General features: G+C 46.0%; 1 protein-coding gene across 6 annotated transcripts in view; it reads right to left on the bottom strand.

Annotated features, from left to right (window-relative positions):
- Positions 1-24,098, bottom strand: part of HEMK1 (HemK methyltransferase 1, mitochondrial release factors N(5)-glutamine) — a 34,014-nt gene that overhangs the window by 7,581 nt on the left and 2,335 nt on the right. For 2 of the 6 annotated variants that reach the window (XM_075432373.1, XM_075432374.1), the window contains exons 2-7: positions 22,564-23,005; positions 22,001-22,092; positions 19,374-19,467; positions 4,510-4,662; positions 2,913-2,977; positions 1,830-1,952 (exon numbers count right to left, since the gene is read on the bottom strand). In XM_075432373.1, coding sequence (XP_075288488.1) covers positions 1,830-1,952; positions 2,913-2,977; positions 4,510-4,662; positions 19,374-19,467; positions 22,001-22,092; positions 22,564-22,824 — 788 coding nt within the window. In that variant the 5' untranslated portion in view covers positions 22,825-23,005. Of the gene's footprint in view, positions 1-1,829; positions 1,953-2,912; positions 2,978-4,509; positions 4,663-19,373; positions 19,468-22,000; positions 22,093-22,539; positions 23,006-24,098 lie in introns of those variants that run through there. The other 4 variants (XM_075432378.1, XM_075432375.1, XM_075432377.1 and 1 more) reach the window with 3 other exon arrangements.

Raw genomic sequence — 24,098 nt, 5'->3', positions numbered from 1 at the left:
CATCTGTTTCCAAGCATCTTTGGATCTCATCTCACATGCCAATGTTAAGGTGATGAGATGTTACTGCATGCTACTGGGAGGCCAGCACACGCACTCCAGCAGAACCCCTGTGCTAGACAGAGCTTGGAAAAGGGACTCCTTCAGGGATAGCTCATGCACAAACTATACAGTATAATGTATTTAAAATACACACTAGGATCTCTCAGGTACTGGTCTCTAACTCATGATCTTTCTCGCCCCTGACATCTCTGTGCACATTCACTGGGAAACATAAGCTATGGCCAGCGACTTTCATCTGCAGCCAGACGTCCCCAGGGTGCTCACAGCAGCAGAACCCCTGAAGGCACCAGAAGACACAAACACCTCTCCTTTACCTGTGACAAGTGAGCAAGGAAGCATGCTGGCTTGCTATTTTTAAGAAACAGGTCTATAAAGGCCTGGGTATTTCTTATGGAGAAATCTTGGCCAAGATTCTGATCTCTCTCCGACTCACTACACTAATCCAGGGTAGAACAGCCTTGAGATTGCCACTGGATGGTGCTTACGGTGCTCCAGGCTGCCACAACCTGGCACGATCTGTCCCCAGCTCCCAGCTTGCTACAGAATATGGTCCCTGCCAGGGGAAAACAGCCGAAGCAGTGATCCCCTTCAATCTTAGGAATCCTGAGCAAAGCTCCCTTGATCCTCCTGGGACAGGAAAAAGAAGCCAGTCTGAAAGTAGCCTTGGTGCTTGGTGATAGCCTGACACTACAGGAAAGGTCACAGAAATAGAGAGCGTGAGACAGCAAGGAAGGAACAGAACCTCTAATTCCTCATCTACGTGGTCCACCCATCAAAATACTTTTTTTCTCACCAGGTTTGCTTCCGGCTTTTGTGAAGACATTTGAGCAGCGTCAGAGGAAGCACTTTTCGAAGTTAGAAAGACAAGGCTGGTCAAGATCTGCTGTTGGAGAAAAGACTCCAACCCTCCCACAGCAGCTGCCGTTCCCAGACCAGCAACAGCACACTGTGGCAGAGAGTCTGCACCGTCCCCTAACTCCTGTCCTCAGTGCAGTCAACGTCTAGAGAAAACAAGACTGCCCAGCTCTCACCAGTATGTTCTCTCCTTTCACGAGAGACCCACCACAGTGGCAGAGATTTCCTCTCGGCTCTTCAGTGTAACCTCAGGGCTACCCAACAGGGTTCACAGAGCATGCTGCGACCAAGGCCTTCCACCCAAGTCCTGCTTGCTTTTGCTGAGGGCCTACGGTACTGCCCTGTCAGCATGCACAGACATCAAGAAAGGGAGGGATTCTTGAATCTGTCTGCAATGTGCCCAGATGGGCCATCTGGCACTGGGATTGATTTAGTAAGACTCACCTAAGCATCTAGAGAACACAGCTGTGCTAAGGGAGCTCTGAAAAGCAGGCAGGAACCAAGCTGGCTTCAGTCAAGCAGTAACACAGCTTATCCTACTGGCTTCTCTCCCAAGAGCCACAGGGCACAAGGCCATGGACAAGATCACAAGGACACAGTGAAAATATCCACAGAGAAATACGAGGTTCTCTGGTACTGCATTTGCACTCCCTTGGCCACTCTTGAGCCAACAAGCAATGTTAATAGGCAAGATGATTCTTCCCAGATGCCAGAGCACTAACCTACCACAGAGGCGAAGATCTGGCCAGGTTTTACCATATCTATGAAAAACAGCAACAGAACTTGGTTTGACAGTCACACATCAGGAGGAGATCTCTATTCCCCACTCCCTATAACTAGACTAGGAGGCAAAGGGTAACAGTGAGGTGACAAGTTTGGGAAGGGCTTGTTCCTACACATCACTTCAGACTCACCTAAGAGCTGGGACTGGGTGGCAAAAAGTGAAGAGATGCAGCTCAGTGCAGCCAGAAACAGAAATAGCCCGTCTCTGTAGCCCCAGTGCAGGCAGCAGCTTGGGAAAAAAGGGTACATGGGTGCTGCAGCCAGAAATGACAGTTAATGAACACCACTTCGACTCCCAGCTGTACCAGACTACCTAAGAAGTAGGAATAGGAATCCTCTCAGACTGCTCTGATTAATGCCTAGGGCCCAGCAGTTTCTGAGGATATGAATACATACTAGACCTCTGTACCTTTTACAATGTCTGCAGAGACTGAGATCCTGGACTCACAAGCATACTGAGATTCTAGCTCTGGTGCTGGCTACGTTAGTGACAACCCAGAATAACCTGGGTTAAGAAGAACCCAGGAACTTCCAACCGAGAAAGCAGAGCTACTAGGAAGGACAGGGTCATCCTGATACAGAGCTGTTCTGACTTCAGGCACAAGATGTTTGATTCAGCAGCTCTGAACACCCAGCCACAGTGCAGGTGTCGTGCAAACAGCACAAAATCCAGCAGCACCATTCTCACCAAACCCAAGACTGCAAGGAGGATGCTGAGGAATACCACACTAGCATATCAGAGTGAAGGTGCTATTTGAGTGTACAAGTGTGTATCTAGAGGAACAATGGCAGAAACAAGCATGGCAATAACAATGTAGGGAGCCAGAGAGAGATTGAGGCTATACTTGTCCTTAACCTCCTGAGTGATATATACATCCTTACTACCTGCTGCCTTGAGTTTCACACATTCATAGCAAGCAGTAAGAGTAGTTACCATGAAACGTTTTGAAAATGCTTGACAGACAGCATTTTAAGTACTATTGTTTTATTTAGGCTGCTGTCTTTGCAAAGCACATTCACAAGTCAAAAGAAAAAAAATACTCTGGTAAATACAAGCATTTTTTCTCAATATTTACAGACTCCAGGAGTTCAAACAATTAAACATTTTCTGCTTTCCAGTGGTGATAAATATGAACCACATGTCCAAATATTGAGGACTCCTGGTCTTTCTCAAAAAACAATTTAAAAAAAATGGGTAATATGTGGGCTTGTACCTATGTGCATTCTCCCTGGTGAGATCCACAGCAGCCTCCTCTTTATCCACGGCTATCACTCGGCTCTGGGACAGAAAGAAAACAGAAACAAGTACTACAACATCAAGGTTCCTGAGCAGACATGTTCTGCAAAAAGGGACATGCAAAATAAAAACTGACAATTGACTGTTCACTCTCGGCTCCTGACAGGCATAGCTCATGAAGAATGCATCTCAGGGCACTGATGGGATCATGAGTCACCTCTAGTAAGGCCACTAATGTGACAGCAGGCATTCTGCAACACTGCCAGCAGCCTACCAAAATAGACAGGCTCCTGACCAAACCAGCTCAGCTGACAATAAGGGAGTCACACCATGTTTCTAAACACAGATGTTCGTAAGCATTTACATAAAGCATGCTCAAAGAAATTACTTTGCGTTTTGAGATGATTGGCCATCATTCCTAGGGGGACTAATTCTGCCTCAAACGCTAAAGAGATCACACAGAGTGGAAAGTCCACTTAGCTGTCAGTGTGGCCACCACTAACTCTAATCAGTCAAGGCTCCTTATTTCTCTGGACACAGCAGTCTGTGTTAGTCAGCTGGGAGAGGACAGTTATCAGTTACAGGGACAGACTGACACAGCTCTTTAACTTAACAGGCAAGGAAAAGAGCATGCAGTACAGCTCAGGAAATAAGAGTAATTATGTACTTTGAAGTCATGAAGCTCAAGTATTAACTATATCAGGTCACTGGGAGGAGGAACACAGGCATCAATCTCTAACTCTTACCCACCAAGCCTTACACTTCCTACAAGAGAAGGTGCTGGCCACAGCAGTTCCCATTCACAAGAAGGAACTGGCTCGTCTGCGATTCTGGGGAAAGGAGAATATTTTCCTCTTAACCACAAGCAATGAGATCTTGGATTTATTTCTCTGTTTACCTACAGTAAGCATGTTAGACGCCACAATAGCTGGGGGCAAGCAGGGCTTTGGTCACCCAGATCTCACTGCCCTTCCTGCTCTTTTCTCTCTATTCAAAAGGTATGGGCTGTTATTAGGAAACAAAAGACTTCCAAATGTGGTTTGGCAGTTGTGGTAGTGTGACATATGTTTGTCATATTGATCCCAAGTACTGACACTTCTGTGCTAATCCCTTTCCTGTATTTAGTCTTCAGACTCCTAAAGACAAAATCCCCTGATTCACAGGAAGGTGATTTTTAGAGATGACTGGCCCATAAATTCGACTAATAGAGTGCGTGTCCATGCCTCAGTCCCTCTTGTCCCCAGCCTGGGATATTAGCTTAAACCAACCCCCACCAGTGCTTCACCAATTAAGGTGATTAATAGTGAGCTGTGACAGCTGAAGAACGAGCACCTTTGGCTTCTTCCATTCTGACTATGTCTGTACTACTCCTGCAGAGAACTGGGGAGAGCAATTCCTAAATATCCTTCTTTTACATAGCATGAATTTATATAGCCTGACTGACAGAAACCTCAGCTACTGAAGTCCCATCAAAGCAAAGAAGTCTGTCTGCAAAGTCTCAGTGAAGACTAGTAGGGTGGGATTGTCCTGTAACATGGGCATCTATCATACCACAAACACTGAAAAAGGCTCACCTGTGGCAGTTGGTACAACAGACTCAGAGCAATTGCTCCACAGCCACAGCCCATCTCCAGGATCACAGGATGAGGGACAGGAACGGGGAAGCAGAGGCCTGAATTCTTCTCACATTTTTGAGATTCTTCCTCCACAACTAAAGAGACAAGATCCTAAAAAAAAAAGAAGAAAAAAAATTTTTAAGTTAGCTGTTTTGACTCACACCTTTGTGGTCTGAGGACTGGACTTCAAATTTCTTGACTCTAAGATTTTCATCTGTGCTCCTGAATCCGTATGTGTGTCTGCCATCACCATCTTCTCCCTCCCATCAATCTCCTCTACTTTAAACCGCTTGGCAATTCCATATGAAATCCAACACAGCAGGAGGGGTCTCAAAGACACACAGTTCTAAGGTTTGTGAAAATGAGTGACTAACTACAAGAGAAGCACACATGTGCCTCCCTCAGTCTTCAGCATCAAATTCCCTTGCCATTCACTGGGGAAAATGATAAGACAGAAACCTTGTCAACGCCTTGAGAGCATTAGCGGCTTCAGCAGGTGCTCACAGCTCCCTGCAATCCTCCTGCTTTCATGGCACAACAGTACAAAAACAAGGCCTCGCTGCCCAAGGCGCTCCCACGGCGGCTAGTTTATTTCATTTGAGAGGTCTGCTCTTGGATCTCTCCCGTAAACCAAGAAAGCTTCACAAAATTTACAAATTTTAATTAGCTTGATTTTGCCAACAGTTGAAAATTAAAGATGTTACCAGGAAAATTACTGGCCTTCCACTTTTACAAGGAATCTTGCATGTTCTTGGCATAAGGAAGAATATTTAAAAGCAACACGTCCTGGCAGGTAGGCCAGCTGCTCATTAGTAAAGCAATGGCCTTTTTCAGAAGCCTAAACTGGGTATGCTTGTACATAAGGACACAAGCCCTTCCTTGGATGTATCACCCTAACTGGGGTGCAGTGTAATAGATGCCTTGTACAAAGCTGTAGCTTTTATGAAGATATTTGTTGCTGTTGGTCGTCCTTCATGCTAGGCCAATTTGTATCTGCAGTAAGCAGGGAGGGAGAATACAAACAGGTATAAAAATGAAGCATTACGGTAGATGAGCTCCCACGGAAACATTACCAGCAGCAGCGCACCCGAGACGCGGGCTGTTTTATCAGACATTATCTTCTGAGGTTTCCCACAAGACGTAAACTGCCTTTAAACATATTACTGTACTGTGCCCCTGCATGCAAGCACACACCCAGTGCTTAGAGAACAGAAGTGAAGCTTGCACTGCTTCACAGTCCGAGATGGACAAACAGGCATCTTTCAACATCGTCCGGGCCTCGCAAAGCCAGGCAGCTTCGAACTGCTCCATTTTAATAGAACCCTTGGCCTGTTGATTCCTCCTGCTGAAAGAGCCTGAAAGCACAAGTAAAAGGAAAGATTTGGTTTATTTGAACATTTCTGAGCCTTTGCCATTTTTAACTCAGCTGTGTTCAGCTTTGCTGCTTTTCAAGTAGCCTGGCTCTGCCAACAACAGCCTTTTGGAAGACACTGGCTCCTCAATTTTCTTTAGGCTCCTTTCCACAGCCACAGCCTTTTGTGCAACAAAGCAACAAGCACCTTCAACTGTTTTCATTGTTTCCTCTCAAATCTTCTCCAGTTCTTGAACTGCAAAGAGCCAGAGATGCCCATGCCTTTGCTCACCAGATACTCAACAACAGCAGCCTTCATGCTTCTCCAGGCTGTGCCCTCTGCCTTCCACAGCCTCCAGTGCTCCTCAGCAATGAGCTCTGTTGTGCTCATACCCAAAAACTAATGAGGGGAGGGAATGAGAAGCAGCCCACGGGCTGGAGGGCATTATTCTGAGAGGCCTCTCTCAGAGGTGTGTCTTCAGTGCAAAGTCAAGTTTGGCGACTGATACCTAAGCTAGCCCCAGCCAGGTACGAGGAGCCACACGGCAATGCCACACCCTGGTGACCATGTCATTATTGGCACTGCACTCAGAGTTTTGCTAACACACTCCAAAATCATATTCCTTGTTGCTGCTCTTGGAATCCTTTCCTAGACAATCATGGAGGAAAACATTCTTATAGGCTCCCAAGAGCACTGTGGGAAACCATCACAGGGCTACCAGCGCTCAGGTAACAACATGGAAAAATAAACACCTCATCTACCCAGTAAGTATCTACCCACTTCTCCCTGTCAGCTAACAGCTCCAGCGGAATCAGTCTGAAAACACTTCTGCAATGGAGACACCCAGAGATTGTAACCACAGCTGATTTGTAGAAGCAGGTGCTGATGATTCCAAGACCACAGCAGAAGAGCCACCCAAAAAGTTCTGCTCAGCCGTTAAATCACTCTTTTAAATACCAGCCATTTCTGGTCACTTACAAATATTTCCAGGAAATCTCTACAGTAACTCAGAAGAGCCATCTGTCTCCAAGGCTGATCACAGAGGAGCACAAGTTACTGATTACAAATGTCCAAATGTAACTTTCCATACAGTAGAACTATTGTCACCATTTATTAACTTCCTTAAGGTTTATCATTAGTCATTTCAAGCTTGGAGTTTTCAATGGAACTTCTACTTCACACATTCCACAGTAAAAGTATTTTAAGAGAGCTTGCCAAAGCTCCTATTTAAATATTACTGACTTCAGCTTTTACCACATGCATATTAAAAAAAGGGATGGTGGTATTACTTAGGCTTTGTACCCTACTTCCTGAGTCCCTTGCCTTCTTGTCTTGGTTATATCATACATTTCTTACTGAGGCAAAGGCTAGTTCTCTCATAATATACATGTTTATCATAACAGTTCAAAATTAAAAGACATTAAAAATAATGTGACAACCTAAAGAAACTACATCCTCTTCCAGACATTAGTATCTCACTACAATCAAAAAGTTCACTGATTATGAAAATAAATTCTTTTATGAAATAAATTCAATCGGCAAGCAAAACAGAAGGTGTATTCTAACTGGCAAATTAGGAAAAAAATTACTAGTACAGATTATTCAATGTTGAATTAAATTTGCAATTATGTATGTATTAAAAGAAAGAAGACAATACAGAATGCACTGGAAGAAGACATTTTGTAATTCTGCATTAACTGGCTGTGATACCATGGTCCTTTTCTTCACTTGCAGCTTTCACATGAAAACCACATTCCTCCATCATCTGCAAAGGAATCAGGCAAACCCAGCAACCATGACACAGAGTTACCCCACTGCCATTGCCACTAGGTTTCTTTTTCAGGAATCATGAATGATAGTTATCCAAAATTGTTTTGAAACAGCATTCTTCAGATTTTTCTTAGTATTTTTCATCTTTTTGCAAGCGATCCAGCCAAAACCTGTGCTTCTTCAAGCAAACCATCATCTCTGAGATGTCACCGCTGGACATTGACAAATTACAGCACTTTGCAGAAAATAGCAGAACCACTTTCAAATCTCATCTTGGGAGATGAAGTATTTCTGGCCATGCATTACAGCGTTCACATAAAGACTACAAAACACCCCGCGAGGCAGACACTCCTTGCCTCTGTAGAAGAATTTGGCTAGAGCCACAGCTGGGGGAGAGCAACAGAGAGGCAGAAGGTGCTGAAAAGAGATGCCAATCCCAGACACAGAGAAACTGGAACAGCAGCAGATGGCCAAAGGCTGTGGTCTTTATTGTGTAGGACGTCCCGCATCACCTCAGACTGAGCAGATTCAGAGCATAAATATCTGCCAATATAATGCCATCACTGCTAAAAGCCATCTTAACTATCAGTTTGATCACCAGACTGAGAGATGAAATTATAAAAATTCCACTGGGAAATAAGAGAAAACACTTTGGCAGCCTAGGTAATTAACCTTTGGAATATGTTAGGCAAATTCTCCACAACCTGACACTCTAAACTGAAATGGCAGGCCATCCAAAAGGGCTTACTTTCACTCACACCATCTACAGGATTCAATACAACAGAGAGAGAAATGTCCTTCACTACAGAAAAATGCTATTTTGGATAAAACAGAGACTTGACAATCAGCATGTCTTTATTGTCTCTGAAGACAGGAAAACACATTGGCTTGCTCAGGTGCCTTGTCCCTGCAACATGCCAAGCACTTCAGTACCTTTAGCACACTTATCCTCACAGCTCCCATTTTCCAGATGAGCTACTGGAAAACCATGGCTATCCCAAACTCACAAAGGAGGACTAGAGCAGACCACCGAACCCAGTGCTCCAGCAGCCTCAGCCACACCTTTCCTATGACACCACCTTAGACTGTGGAAATGGGTCCCCCACACTCCAGCCAGGAACAGGCAGGCCTACAGTCGTGTGAGAGTGGAAAAGCAGAAGTCAAAAACCAGAACAAGATCTCCACAGCATCTATACAAACAGTGCTTGGCTGCTCTTGAACTGTCTTTTTGTTTTTACTGTTGTAGATAAAAAAATGTAAATATAAAAAAAAAAATCCTAAGTGATGTATTGAGGGGCAAGTAAAATTTTAAATTAAAAAAGTATCTTAGAAATGTGACCCGATACCATATTTGCCCACAGTGTGCTAACCACTGCATCAGGTGAATGCTCAACGTTACAGTATGCATCATTATTGTCAACAACAACACCGCCTACACTAAAAATCCTGCTAACCAGTGCTACAGGTACTGGTAAAGCTACTTTTATCCTGGAGCCTGGTGTACACGTATGTGGGTACAAGTGTGATATCTGCATCAGAGTGGGGAAATGGAACATTTTGAAGATCTTTTCTCCCCTGGTCTGCACAAGAAGCTCCTTTCCTAGCAAAAGCCAGTTTCAGAAGGAGCAGAGGGACTGAACGGCAAACAAAACCAGAGCGAAACTAAAATCCTCTCTTTGCTTTTGCTAGCAGCGGCATCAATGTGGAAGGGAAGGAGGGTCCTGGACACGGCTTGGGCAGCCCCCACGACTCGGAGCTGCTGACACCTGTTTGCAGGGGCAGATGGCACATTTCATGCAATAGATGGGTGCACAGAGATACTCAGGCAGGTGAGAGGAAGAGCTAGAAGTCACATGGAAAGGTGAGCCGAGTAGCCACTGCCCTTGGAGCAAATCATATGTATGGCTGAAATTGCCCCACAGCTGTCCTCTCCCCTGCGGCTTGCAGGATCACCATGCGCCCTTATACGGCACAGCAGCAATGCCAGTGTGCTCCAGGGTCCTTTTGTCATCTGTAGCAGGCAGAGAGCTCAACAGTCAGGGCAAAAGGCTGGGCTTAGGAACAGCTCTGCAGAGCTACTAGTGTGACTAAATCCCAACGTCTCTGCATGTTGCAAACTTACCTTGCACAGCAATAATCAATGAACTTCCCTTTCTCCCCCATTTTACATGATTTTGTGCAAAGAAATATTCAAGAGAATGTCAAGAGCACCAGCCACCTCTGAAACCTGTGCATTCGTGAGGGTGGTAAGCTAGGTGCAAAGCAAAGTATCTGGCAGGGTATTTACATTGCACTGGGCTAGAGGTAAAGCAGGCATCAAGTGACAGGTTTTCAGGGACCTACATTCTGTTGCTTAGCACGAAGCAGAGTGGGGAGAAGGTATCTAGACTCACCATGTCTTTGCCAGAAGTGAATTTAAAATTCTACAGGGAAAAAAGCACGATATCCTTGGGAGGGAAAAGGATATCTGGTCTTGACTAGCAAACGAAGAGCTTGCAAGGACTAGAAGAGACCTATGACCTGTGGTTCCGTATACAGGGGACACAAATATTTGCTTCCCATGCTACTTAATTTGCAGCACTCAGAGGTTCTCAAGCTTTCGTCCCTTAGCCAAGCCACTCGCAGCCTGCTCTCACCTTCCAATTCCAGGAAGACTTGCTTCACTGCCAGATTCACCCTAAGTTCACACTGTCATTTATTTGGGTTTCTGTTCCCCACATCTCCATTGAGTGAAATAAATGCAAAAGTCTGTGAACACCCCCAGCTTCCCACAAGTCTGCCTCGCCCTTCCACCCACAACTCCTGCTCCCCAACCCGCCCCCCCAGCACACACTGATGTTCTGACAGGTTCTTGGTATTACCCCTGCCTCCCTGTGGCCAGGTCTCTTGTTCACTGTATTTCTTGGAACAGCAGCTGCACAAAGAAAGCGTGAGGACAATGTCTGCCAGCACCCAAACCACAAGCTCTACAGCTGCACAGCTCCAACCAGCAGACAGTGCAGGGTCAGGCAGCTTTCAGCACCAAGACACTCGGGAGGAAACAGCAGAGATTCTCACTGTACAGCAGCGGCTACAGAGCTGTGTGGAAGTCCAGAGGCCAGGCAATCATGCTACAGTCCAACAAAACTGACATTTCTGTGACTGAAAGTACAAGGCTAAGAAAAACAAGGGAGGTGAGGGGGATGGGAGGAGAGCAAAGGCAAGGAGGGGGTCACAAATTCACACTGCATTCCTCAGAAGCACCCTTTCTTCATGCCCCACATGCTCTGGGGAAAGCAGGGAAGACAAGATTCCAGGGGTAGGAGTCAGGGTGGCAAAAGGCTCTAACTTCCCCGGCTAGCAAACAGGGGGAGGAAAGCAAGAGACACATGAAAACCTGGGTAACCTCTTTGCTCTTGCACACTTCCTGGGAATGTTTTACTTATTTGTGTGCTTTCCAGAAACTTCTTTTCTCAGAATCCAGGACTTTCCATAGAGGCTGATCTGATATTAACCAAATCACCCCTCCCCTCCTGTTTGTCCACTTGGCTGCCAATCAGCACATGACAAAACACCAGGAAGCCAAGCTGGAAACCAAACTCCATGGCAATGGCTGTAGAAGATCACTGCCACGTGCCCTCTGTCCAAAGCCAGGCCACCAAGCCAGCTCAGCATTCAGTGGGCAGGCAGGGTACAGCGTTTTTGTCCTGGACTTTTCTGCCTGGCATCACAGCAGGAAAGAGAAAATGTTGGACAAAGCCCACGAAACTCCCCCTATACACACACAGAAAGCAAAACACCAGAATAACTCCAGCAGGAGCCACTGATCCTGAAAGAAAACGCGGCTTTAGGCAGAAGCAGCGACAGACAAACAGGTAAAGGCACACCTAATACTGAGAAAGGAGTTTGGCTTCTCTGTCACACAACAGAGGCATCTCCTGATGTGTCAAGGCACATGCCAAGCAGTTTGATCTGCTGGAGGAGAGGCTGTGACAACACCCAGAAACGACTTCATCAAAAGGCAGAAACCTTTGCAACCTGGATGTGCTAGTGCCCAAGAGAAATTACCACTGTTGTCACATCTAAATTCAGCCGTGTCCAAGAGAGGCAAGAAGAGTGGATCAAAGTCACTGTAAAACGGCCATAGCATGGGTGCCCAGCACAAACCTCTATCTAAGCACATCTCTCCAGAAGCAAGGCAGTTTCTTTCTCTGCGGATACTGGCATTGACCACTGCCAGACACAGCATCTGGACAGATGCACTGGTCCAGCTCGCTAATCCCTAGTTTCGAAATCCCAATTACTTGGATGTTTGAAAGAAGCTGGCAGGTAAAAAATGGATTGTTTTTCCCCTGTTCATGTTAGAATCCCCTTGAGTCCCATTCCTCCCATTACAACCATTCTATAGTTTGTTTTTCTCCAGTTCTAGTCCTAAATCCCGCTCTAGCTGCTGAAAAGCTGAAACTTGCAGAAATAGAGACCCTCTTTCAGCCAGAAAAGGGACATTAAAAAGCTAAAGACTTCGTAAGTTCCTTCAGGGCCAAAAAAATAAAGGTATTTATTAACAACACAGAGATCTGTGACAACATATTAGGAACGTCTAAGTTAACCTGGGGAACAGGTTTGTGCATGACTTAAAAAAAATAGCTGTTGCTTTCCCTGCCTTCAGCACAGATTTTAGCTTTAAATTTACATTTTTTAGTCTGTCCTGGAAATTGCTAACTTTGAAGTAATCTTCTGTACTAGTACAGCCTTTTTCTCTTGCATAGGAAGCCAGGAGAAATTGCCATAGTTCATCTTGGCCTGTCAGCCAGGAACATCCCCGTTTCTTCCTCCACTTCCTTTTGAACAAGAAGAAATCTGTCCTGGGAAAACATCCTGTCCTGATTTTAAAGTAGCCAGCAACAGACTCCTGCTAAGCTGTTTCAGTGATTAATTACACTCTCTGGTAAAGATGTGCACCCTTTCTTCTGGACTGCACTTATAGTGCTTGTTACACACTTGTCAATGAAACCAAAGAGACTTCTGTTATCAAATTTCTGCTCCCTGTGCCAGGTAATTGACCCCTAAGTTTGTCTTTGATGAGCTAAACAGTCTTTTACAACCAGGCAGATTTTTCCAGCTGTTAATCCACCTACTGGTTCTTCTCCAAACCTAGTTTTCCATTTCCTTCTCAACCTGTCAGTAACATCACTGCACATAATATTTTTGCAACTATTTTACTACTGCAGTACACAGATTATTTAATCCTGCTACTTGTACTTGGCAATCCCGTGTTAACACAGGCAAGGGTCACATTAGCCTTCTGGGCATCCCACTGAAAACGGGTGCTTGTGGCCAGGCAGTATCTGTAAGAGTCCACAACCTTTCTTCAGGCTCCTCCGGCAGGGGAAGTGCCTCAGCCACAAGGCACAGGCTGCATCATTTGTCTCTGCATGTATGATCCTAATAAACACTTGTGTCTAGCCCAAAGGGCAATTCTCATTTCTTTACATCAACAAGAGGGTCCCTTCATAATTCCCACTCCCCAGCCTCTGTGCGACAGCCTGCTTTCAGAAAATCTTTTCTTCTTTCAACATACTGATAAAATATTACCTATCATACGGGCAAAATCTGATCTATGAGGCCACAGCAGCAATGCTCCAACTTCAGCACATTTGTTCACAGCTACCTTTTGATAGATAGCAGTGAATTTTTGATCTAGTCAATAGGGCACTATTGCATTTATGTTCATTGTACCTCATAGGAGTTGATACGAGACCCCACCCGGAATCCTGCGTCCAGCTCTGAAGCCTCAGCACAGGAAGGACATGGACCGGTTGGAGCTGGTTCAGAGGAGGCCACAAAAATGATCTGAGGGCTGGAACACCTCTCCTAAGAGGAAAGGCTGAAAGAGTTGGGGCTGTTCAGCCCGGAGAAGAGAAGCCTTCCACTACCTGAAAGGGCCTACAAGAGAGCCGGAGAGCAACTTTTTACAAGGGCATATAGGGATAGGATAAGGGGTAATAGCTTTAAATTGAAAGAGGGTAGGTTTAGATTAGACATAAGAAAGAAATTCTTCACCATGAGGGTGGCAAGGCCCTGGTACAGGTTGCCCAGAGAAGTCATGGATGCCCCCTCCCTGGAAGGTGGGATGGGGCTCTGAGCACCCTGGTCTAGTGGAAGGTGTCCCTGCCCAAGGCAGGGGGCTCGGAACTAGACAGTCTATAAGGTCCTTCCAGCCCAAACCATTCTATGGTATGTATTTCAAGAAAGGACCTTAAGCTACGTACAAGATTGGGGACCATTATCCTTTTCACTTCCCACACTGGGAAGCCAGCGATGCAGGAAGGAGAAGCAGATTCCTTGGAAGAGACAACGGTCACAGGCAAAACCACGGAAAAAAGCCAATCTCCTGACTCCTGATGAATAGCTGTACTCACTAGACCGTGTGACCTTTTGACCTTTGTGAAAAGTAACCATCTGTGGCAATGAAATTAAGGAAATGAAAGGCCATTCTGCATCAAAAGCTCCCTTTTAGCACTGATTAACACAGAAAATGTGCACTGCTTTGACACAAAGCACCGCAGAAACGCCCCACCTTGCAATCTGTATATTTGCATATAGATGCCAGGAAACAAAAATTCCCCCTTCTCTGTGCGCTTGACCTTCTTGAAAGGTTAATCATTATGTTTCCCTAGCAGTAAGGTTAAACTTCATGAAAGGTTTCTCTGAGCAAATCTTTGCTTAAGTGCTTTCGCAGAACACCCTAGCACAATGACTGCCTTTCAGCTGACAATTGCAAGTAAATACTCAGCAATAGTTTTGGTGTATTGGGCATGTTATTACGGGAAAGAAACAATCTATTTGGGATACAAGTTAAAACCTTAAAAATCATAGGTGGAAGAAGAATTGGTTAGACAACAACAGGACTAAAAATTACAAATGTTATAAAGAGTATGAATGGTTTTTGTGTTAGGCAGTAAGGGCTTTCCTGTTAAATGAGCAGGCAGCACCAGAAGCAAAGTAAATACTTTTCCCACTTACAATACAAAATTAGAAACATTCGCTGTCAGATGATGTCATGGATGCTAGATACAGACAAACTTAAAAGAGGATTAAACAAATTAATGGAGGACAGATCTATTAGTGATTATGAAGCAGGATGGCATGAAATCCAGCTTTGTCTAAGAACAGCCTTTAACTGCTGACTGTCAAAAGAAGAGGGGATCCTTCCATACCCAGCTTTTCCCTTGTAATTTTGCCCCCACCATCTGCTACCAGCCCCGATCAGACACAGTATACTGAACTAGACGGGCCAACAGTCTGACCCACTAAGCCTTTTTTTCTTCCTTTTCACAGGAGATCGCAGCCATGATCTTTTTTGCGTGATTATTAAAAAATGGTCAGCATGGCAAAGACCCGTAATTTCTTTCCCTAAGCCGCCTCCCAGGCTAAACACGCACCCTCACCCTACAGTGTGCTTACCTCCCCCTTACAGGACAACGGACTGTTCTCATGACACAGCCACCATAACAGAGCCAAGACAGAAGAGAACTACGTAGGGTCTCATCTCATGACGAGATCACAACAGGTCAAAGAGGTGTGACCAGGTAAATTCTGGGTGGCCTGAGGGTCAGAGGGGATGGCGTAACTGTGACAATGCTCCCAAACAGACCTGGAGCCCTCCTGTCGGCAGCTTTCCTCCAGCAAAAAGGAAAGCTCAGTGTCCGAGAACCTGACTCTACCCACACAGTAACTGCAAGGGATAAAAGATGACCGCTTTTGTTGCCACCGAACAGATGAGCCTTCATTTCTTTTCAAACACAGCATCTGAGAGAGGAGGGGATCAGAAAACACCAGAAACCCTGTAACAACTAACAGGCAGCCGAACCACCAGGAACTCCCCACGCCTAAGCCTGGAGTGCCCTCTACGGGTACCAGACTGGTGAGCTGCACACCCCGAACTGCTGCCTGCCGACAACGGGTTGGCTGCTCCAGGATTTCCTTAACGGAGTCCTGGTAAGGCTTCATTTAGCCTGCATTTGCCTGTACAAAAAAAGGAATTATGTATCCACGGTTGGCCGAGTTCTCCTCCCTGTCCTGTTTTTCCTCTGATCCACAAGGCCGCTGCGATGGTAACGCAGCCCAAGTTTTAGTAGGCCTTGCTTTGGGAAAACGACTTTCTTCTCCATTAATGCAGTGACTAAGCAATGTTGAGACAGGGATTCCTTGACATTACAGTCATAATTGCATGACAAAGATAATTCACAAGACGAAGCACACCCCTAAACTTCAGCCCAAACACCTCCACAGCGCAGCTGCCTGGCTCCAATGCTCATATGGGGAAAGCAGGCAGGACAGCAGCTTCTGCCAGGCCTTGCAAATCCACTCAGTGCTTGCAGCAGAGAGTCCAAAGCTTCGCTCACAGAAGGCCAGCTAACAAGAAGAAGGTGACATTGAGGACTGCTTAACAAAACTCTCCTCCGAGGCAGTATGTCTGTGCTCACAGAAGTATCTATCAGCCCTGCGCGCCAAGAAGTTACAACTGAATGCAATCGGTTTTGTTATCCCACTCTCAGAGCTTAAACAGGACCTGCTAGTTTCCTAATTTTGGCTGCCTGTCCTCTTCCCACTCCCATGGAACAGAAGAATGAAGCCACATGTGCTGTAAAAATATTCCCAGAGGGAGCGCATGGGAGAGGGCTCAGCTACCAGAGAGAACTAAATAGACTACAAAAGGGCTAATTTCACATCGGGCAAAACTAGGCAGACAACCGAGCTTCTCTCTTTGCTTGTGTCTCTCTGTCCCCAGGACTGAAACAATGCTGGTGGTTTCTGTCATACTGTGTTTGCCTTCATGCCATCACCAATGTGTCTCGGAGCAAAAGTCATAACCCTACCGTTGAAACCATAGAAAAAAACATGCATGATAAAGATGGCTCCTCTTCCTTTTAGTTTTTGAATCAACAAGCAGGAATATTTGCAGAAGCTACATAAATGTAACTAGGAAGCAAATTTTGCAGCTGCTTGTGTATCCGCACTAAGACGACGACACTTTAGGGATTCACATTTACTCAGCCAAGGACAAGACATGCTATGTGGCTTGTGTGTGCAGTCCCAGATAAACAACTTGAACCTGGGATATCAATGTTGATAATGAACTGCTTCCTAAAGAACAAGGATTATTTACAGGTATTCTTTGATGAAAAGTTTCAGCGCTATTGGTTTTAAGAATGCTGCAGAGAAATCCTAAACTGAAAGAGAGAAACAGATGCAACTAAATTCAATATTTTTGAGAGGAGATATTTCCACTGCAGTTTTTAAGTCCCATGAAGTCTGGAAAAATTACTCTGATGAAACAAAACATAGGCAAACCCCAACCCAAACACACCACACAAAGCTCCGAGCCAGACATGACCAACCTTTCCTTCCTAGCAGAAGGAAAGGGTCTGGACACCAACTCATTTTGTGCAACAGGTTACACAGAGTACATGGTTCCTAGAAGCAGCAGATGCCTAAAGCGATGTCCTGCCAGGTGCTGCTAAAAAAACGGATCTTGTCCCCATGCTCTTCCTGTCCAAGTAACCTCCCGATCACAAGAAAAATCTCCGTTGCAAACAGAACTCCATTCCTGAGCTACCATCATCATTTTGGCCTTGCATAATAAACGTGCCAAAAATGTGCCTTTGTAGTAAGTACTGTGATACATCAAATAAAGTTTTCCCAGAGAGATCAGGTTTGGGTTAAGCTGTTTATGTGACATTTTTGCACCAGGTTATGTTAAGTGGTTTCAAACACAGCATGTTACACAGCACTGCATTTCAGTTTGGGCCAGGGGAGATGCTTTTACCAAAATCACGCATGTGGGCACAATTAACAATGTTCTCGGGCATTAGCCACCCTGGCTTCCACTCCACACAATAGGCCTGGCACTGCACGGAGAGAATTAGAGCACAGCACCAGAGGAAGCCTCGCCAGCAGATGTTTTGACTTGCAGAACATGCAAGTTCTCCCTGGTTTTAACGCTCATGTTGCATCCACGAATTAATGGAGAGTTAGAGGTTGGGAATACTCTCCTGAATAAACCAGGGCAGAAATACTGCTGACAATAACAAAGCTAAACATCGCTGGGCTCCAACTGCCAAAACTACTCCTTAGAGCCCTATCTCCAAACTTAATCGCCACAGAGTGATCAAACCCAGAACAACAGAGAGCTCACACCTCTGGACACAAGCGTCATCACTACGCTTTAGGGCCCAGCAGCCTCTCAGTGAGATGCTGCTGACGCCCCAGACCAAGTCAAGACTCTGGTTCTGAATATTCTTCCACAGGCTGAGATGAGAGGATGTTCAAGTGGTAGTTGTGCTGATTCCCACTAAATTGTCTGGAACCCTCTCACGGATTTCAACAGCACCCTCTTCTTCAAAGGGCACAGTGGAAGCACAGGCTGTCTTTGCCTTTTAACTTTTGTTCAATAAAAGGTGTCAGATCAAGGATTCTCCAGACTTCATCCTCTCTTTAGTGAGTTGCTGCTTTCTTCATACATTCCCAATACTGTCCCTTCCCTATAAAAAGCAGAGGTCTTCCCATCTCCAAAGCCCACATAGTCCTTGGCATACGTCCCGACATAGTCAATAGGGGACATTCTGAATGATCCTTTTCATTCTTTTTACAGCACGGGCCCCTGCTCAAGGAGACCTGAGCAGAGGGCCCCCAGCACATTACAACAGTCACCAACCACCAGGCAAACAACTGAAGACATGACTAGTAGACTAAGACAGCTTTAAGCTTCTGGGACTCCTAAGTGGACAAGCTATGGAGACCACTTCATCTCCAATAGTCAACACAGGCTCCAAAAGAAAACAAATTCTCAGAAGAAAAAAAACCAAACAAAAAACCAAAACCCCTCACAAAACCTAAAACCTCCTGAGGACTAGTAAACAGAAACCTCCTGAGGACTAGTAAACAGAAAGACTTCCTTTCTAGGATGGTTCGATGAGCTGAAAGCTAGGCTATTATCAGGGAAAGTGTCACCATGTAGTTCTTAGGCTTCTCCCTAGCAGCAGGAACACTGGGGAAAATGGAGTTATAACTTGATCACACATGGCTGTCCTGTACATTCTTACGACTGAGATTCATATTTAATTCCAGCCCAGGTCAGAACTTACCCTTCAGTTTCCAGTGTTTGTTTTGTTACCCTTGAGGAAACAACCCTTCAGTTTCCAGTGTTTGTCCAGAAACCACTGCAGAGCCATCAGACAGGCAGTAGGTGCCATTTCCTACCAGCCTGCACACGGACAAACAAGCTGTCTGGACTGCATTACCATTTCCCAGCAGCAGCTTTCTACTACTGCAGGAGTTTGCTAATAACCTTCGGACAACTTCAAGATTCTTGTCCTTGTATCAAAGTACTAAGCCACTGGAATATAGCAGTATAGGTTTTGAACTTCTAGAAGTCATTACTATAGCAGGAATAAGGAAAGAAAGCCAAGTCCTTCCATCAGTGGAGATGGATCTATGCGTAATCAAGTGATACGCTGGCTTCAACATCTCTTGCTGTGAACTAGGAGGCAAAGTTCACCAGCATCAGTTCCGAATCACAAGCTTAGAATCCCCCTCTGTTCTAAAAGAAGTGATCTGACCTCCTCATCACTACAACTTCACGATATACAGGATGCTTTCATTGCAATGCGGTGCACAGATTATAGCTCCCCCCAGCCATGTTCCCCATAATCCTACCTCTGTCTCAGGCCGAGGAATGAATACTGGCGGTTTCATCTTCAGAGTCAGGTCCTGAAAGTCCCACTCACCAAGCACATACTGCACCGGCATTCTGTGGCAGGCAAAAGCAAGCATGAACACTTCATGACTACACTCTATAACACAGCAAAGCTCTCAGTACCATGGTTACCTCACGACTAACCACATAAGCCTTCTGAGGGTGGGCATCTAGACACCCCTAAGGCTCTCAACTGCATACGCGTTGTAAGGGAGCTGTGGGAGCTCTGTTCCCACAATGGAGTTTGTTATCAAGCACTGGACCCAGCGACCTACAGGCCAGTCAGCCTCACCTCACTACTGGTGTAAGTGATGGAACAAATATCCCTGGAGATCGCTTCCAAACACACAAAGTACAGGAAGGTGACTGGGAGTAGTCAACATGGATGTACAAAGGGGAAGTCATGCCTGACCAACTTGATAGCCACCCGTAACACAATGACTAGCTCGGTGCATGAGGAGAGAGTAATCAATATGATTTATCTAGACTTTCCTGAGCATTTTAATACTGTCTCCTGTAACATCCTCATATACAAGCTGATGAAGTACGGATTAGATAAATGAGGCAGACTGAAAATTGGCTGAACTGGCAGGCTCAGAGGGCTGTCTTCAGCAGCACAAAGTCCAGCTGAAGGCTGACCAGTAGTGGAGCACCCCTGGGGTCAATAGTTGGGCCATTATAGCATAATGTCTTCATTAATGATCCAGATGAAGGGACAGAGAGCACCCCTGCCACGTCTGCAGATGACAGAAAATTGAGGAGTGGTTAATAGACCAGATGAGCGTGCTGCCTTTCGGAGGGACCTCAGGAGGCTGGAGAAATGGGCTGGCAGGAACCTCATGAAGTTCAGCAAAGGGTAATGCGAAGTCCTATAAACTCTGGAGGAACAACCCCATGCACCAGTACAGGCTGGAGACCAACCAGCTGGACAGTGGCCTTGCAGAAAAGGCCCTGGGGATCCAGTGGACAAGCTGATCATGAGCCAGCAGTGTGCTCTTGCAGCAAAGAAGGCCAATGGCTTCCTGGGCTGCACCAGGCAGAGCGCTGCCAGAAGGCCAAGGGAGGGGATCCTTCCCCTCTATTCAGCATTGGTAGGAAATATCTGGAGTGCTGGGCTCCCAGTACAGGAGGGACGTGGACATACTGGAGTAAGTCCAACAAATGGCCATTAAGATGATTAAGGGATTGGAACATCTGACATAGGAGAGACTGAGAGCTGGAACAGTTTGGCCTTGAGAAGCGAAGGCTCAGGCTGTGGGGGGCAGGGGTGGGAAATCTCATGAATAAACGTGTATCTGTTGGAGTAAAGAAGAAGGAGCCTGACTCTTTCCAGTGGTATCCAGTGAACAGACAGGCAAAGGGCACAGACTAAAATACAGAAAAATCAATTTAAACCTAAGAACCACTCCTTTTTTAAATACTGTGAAGGTGGTCAAAAACTGGAACAGGATGTCTAGAGAGTTTGCACAGTATCTATGTTTGTATATATTAAAAACTGAATTGGGCATGGCTCTGAGCAACTAGCTCTGGTTGATCCTGCTTTGAGCAAGGGGGGCCGACTAGATTTCCAGTGGTCCTTGCCAATCTCTGTGATTCCATGATTCTATGAATTTTGGGGCCATGTTTTCAGCTGCTTTGAGGCACCACACCTCATTTCTTCATGTAGAAGAGCAGACATTTGTTGCAACCGTAACAGCATTTAAGACAGAGCAACATGCAAGTCAGCTCCAAGAATTTTGCAATTCTTCTCCTAACACAAGGCTCAAGAGCAGCAGGACAATTTCAGGGGAGACACTCAGATCCTACAAACAGTAACCACTGCTAACACAGTTGACTCCAAGAGAGACCCTCACATCCTATTCTGCTTAAATCATGTCAGGATTAATCTGCACAGCAAAATAAGGATCCACATCATAACCATATTCTCATAAACAAGCAGGAGGATGCTACCTCCAAACACGCTCCTAGGCATCTCCCACCCTTCTAAATGATCCAAGTTCCTGAGTATTTCCTCTCCCCACACACTACTCCCCAGACCCAGCCTGATTCCAAGTAGCTCCTTCACACCAAATCCATTTAATTTTTTGCACTAAGAGAACCCCTCACACAGAGCAAGCAAATGGAGGCCAAATGGAAACCAAAGCCACAGCAGCCATGGATACCTCTAAACACCACGGAAATCCCCCAGGAGGCAACGTCTGGAAAGGAAAGCACAGCAACACCACAGACCAGTATAGGACTGGCAGCTGAAGACAGTGCTGAATCAGACAGAAGGGGCCAATGCTAAATTTTGTAAGCACAGAAGGACTTAACGAAAATGTACCCAACTCAGAGTCAGTACTGTCAGTTTCCTGTTCCTCTGCAACACCCCGCAAACTCCCTTTGCTCCCAGACAGGACAGACAGATCATTTGCTACCTGACAAATACAGCAAATGCCATCACATGGGTCACCATGAGACCACAGCATGGTTACTTGATATGTCAACTGCTAATGGTCGTCTGCCTTTTCTGGGCTACCATTCTTCTGGCTGCACTAAAACTGAAGAAAAACCCTCCAACGGAATGACTGCAAGAGGATGCTCCTACCTTTCTAGTCGCTTGTTGCTCAGCTGCTGGATTTGCTCCTGCTGCGCTGCTGTAAGTGGAGTGCAGAGGCTTTTGGAGCTCAAGCTCTGAAACTGAAGACAAAGTCACTTTAAAACCTGCCCCCTTGTGCCTCCCCTGCACCCTCCTAAGGGCACCCTCCAGGGAGACCCATCGTGCTGACAAACACACATGCCTGGGACTATTGCAAACCACAAATGACTAGGGGAATCTACCTACATGATTAAAACCAAACTTGTACAACTGTTCTTCTGCTACTTTTTGGGGCTCAGAAGAACAGGTAAAACTAGGAATCATTCTACCACGCAAGCCAGGGTACAGTGTGGGTGTGTATGTCATGGGTTACATTTCAGTCCCTGCAAAAGCAGGCATTTAAGAGACCCCAAGTGCTCTGCTGGCATTAATAAACTATGCCTCGCCCTCTCCACCATCTAAAGCAGGAAAAAGTTGTTCTACTTCCTGTAAGTGAAATAAAGGTAAGGGTTTAAACCAAAACAATGAAGTGAGAGGCACACACAGACCTTATTCTTTTCTTTTTACTTAACTGTTTTTGCTCCTAGGACAAATGACACGATATATTCACTGGATTCTTGTGCTTCAGGGATCCCATTTGTCTCAAACACCTTCTGCCAGTAGCTGACCATGTCAGTGGCAGTCATGAGCCCAGGTCTTGCACTGCAGATCTGCCTCAGAGGTGACCACTTGGGACTGAGGATAGGACCTTTACTTTGACTCAATCCCCCTGGCATGCACTGAGGTGAGAGACCCAACAGCCTCTTGAGCAGCGGGTTGGTGAGGCATCTCATTGTTGTGAAGTCAGTTCCTGGCTTCTACATGTGTTCTTTGTTGCCATCAGCTGTTCTGGTCAGTGCTGAATAGGACACTTGGTGCTACCACAAGCCACTGTGGCTAAGCACCAGCTGACCACAGTCAGGGGATTCTCCTCAGGGCAGCATGAAAACAGCACTGGTTTGCAGCTCTTCAGGTCTAGAAAAGGAGGCAAGAGTACAGCCTGAATTCCTCGGGCTAGCAAACCACAGGTTCCCCTCTGACAGAATGCAGGCTGCTTGCCCTAATCCCAGCCCACAGGTACAAAACCAATTACTCACACCCTAAGAGTAACAAATGATTACCCCAAGAATAGATTCAGATGACAGCTAACCAGCTCTGCCACTGCAATCCATTCCTTCACAGAGCTACCCATCTGCACAGGCCAGAGCTACTAGGAGGCCAGTCTGTGCCCGTGGCAGGGAGAAGGGAGCATGCCTACACACATGGGCACAGATCTCCTGCCTGTCCTTGGTCCAAGAGAGTCACAGACACATCAGCCTTCAGCTCCAGCCCTCGGCTCTCCACTCCATGCGTGGGTCACCCTGGGTCTCCTTGCAGGCAGACCTTTAGTCTCTCCTAGATTCTTTCTTCTATTCCTCTGTTCATAAAACACAAGTCCTAGGTTAGCAGGTGTGCTCACAGAAGACCTTGACTCTGTGGATCAAGGGTCTTCCACACTGTCACCATCCCCAGAGAGCAGACAAGGGGCTAGAGAGCCAGGGCTGAGCTGCTAAGAGCCGAGGAAGGAGAAAAGCTCACAAGGTACAACTACAGGGAAGAGAAATGCTTGAAAGATGCAATGGCCAGAAAAGGTAAATCCTGCCAGAGGGAAGTCAGTGTCTTAAAGAAGAGAACACAGAGAGCCAGACAGAGAGGGAAGAAAAACAAACAAGATGACTGCAGGAGACAAAGGAGATTAAACTTTACAGAACAGCTGCTGCATATCACATTTGGAACTGCGTGAGACAAACAGAACAACAACCCCACTTTCCTGCTGTGATCCATCAGAAATGAGGGCTCCCCTCCCTTCTGACTCACAGTCCCTGGAGCCACTGTGGGTGTCCCTGAGCGCCCATTCCCATTCCTCTATTGATGGCTGCTTTTCATCACTGTCTCAGAGAGGCCACAACCTCCCCTCCTCCAGTTCCTGCAGAAAACCACCACACAAACAACCAAATACCTCTCCCGAGCACCCAGCAGCACCCAGGGTGAGTGGCTCCCTGCTCAACAGGAGTGCTGCTGCAGGGAG

The sequence above is a fragment of the Opisthocomus hoazin genome, chromosome 11, assembly GCF_030867145.1.
Source record: "Opisthocomus hoazin isolate bOpiHoa1 chromosome 11, bOpiHoa1.hap1, whole genome shotgun sequence".
Taxonomy (NCBI): domain Eukaryota; kingdom Metazoa; phylum Chordata; class Aves; order Opisthocomiformes; family Opisthocomidae; genus Opisthocomus; species Opisthocomus hoazin.
Note: the sequence above shows the minus strand (reverse complement) of the source record. Positions and strands in the feature narration are given on the sequence as shown.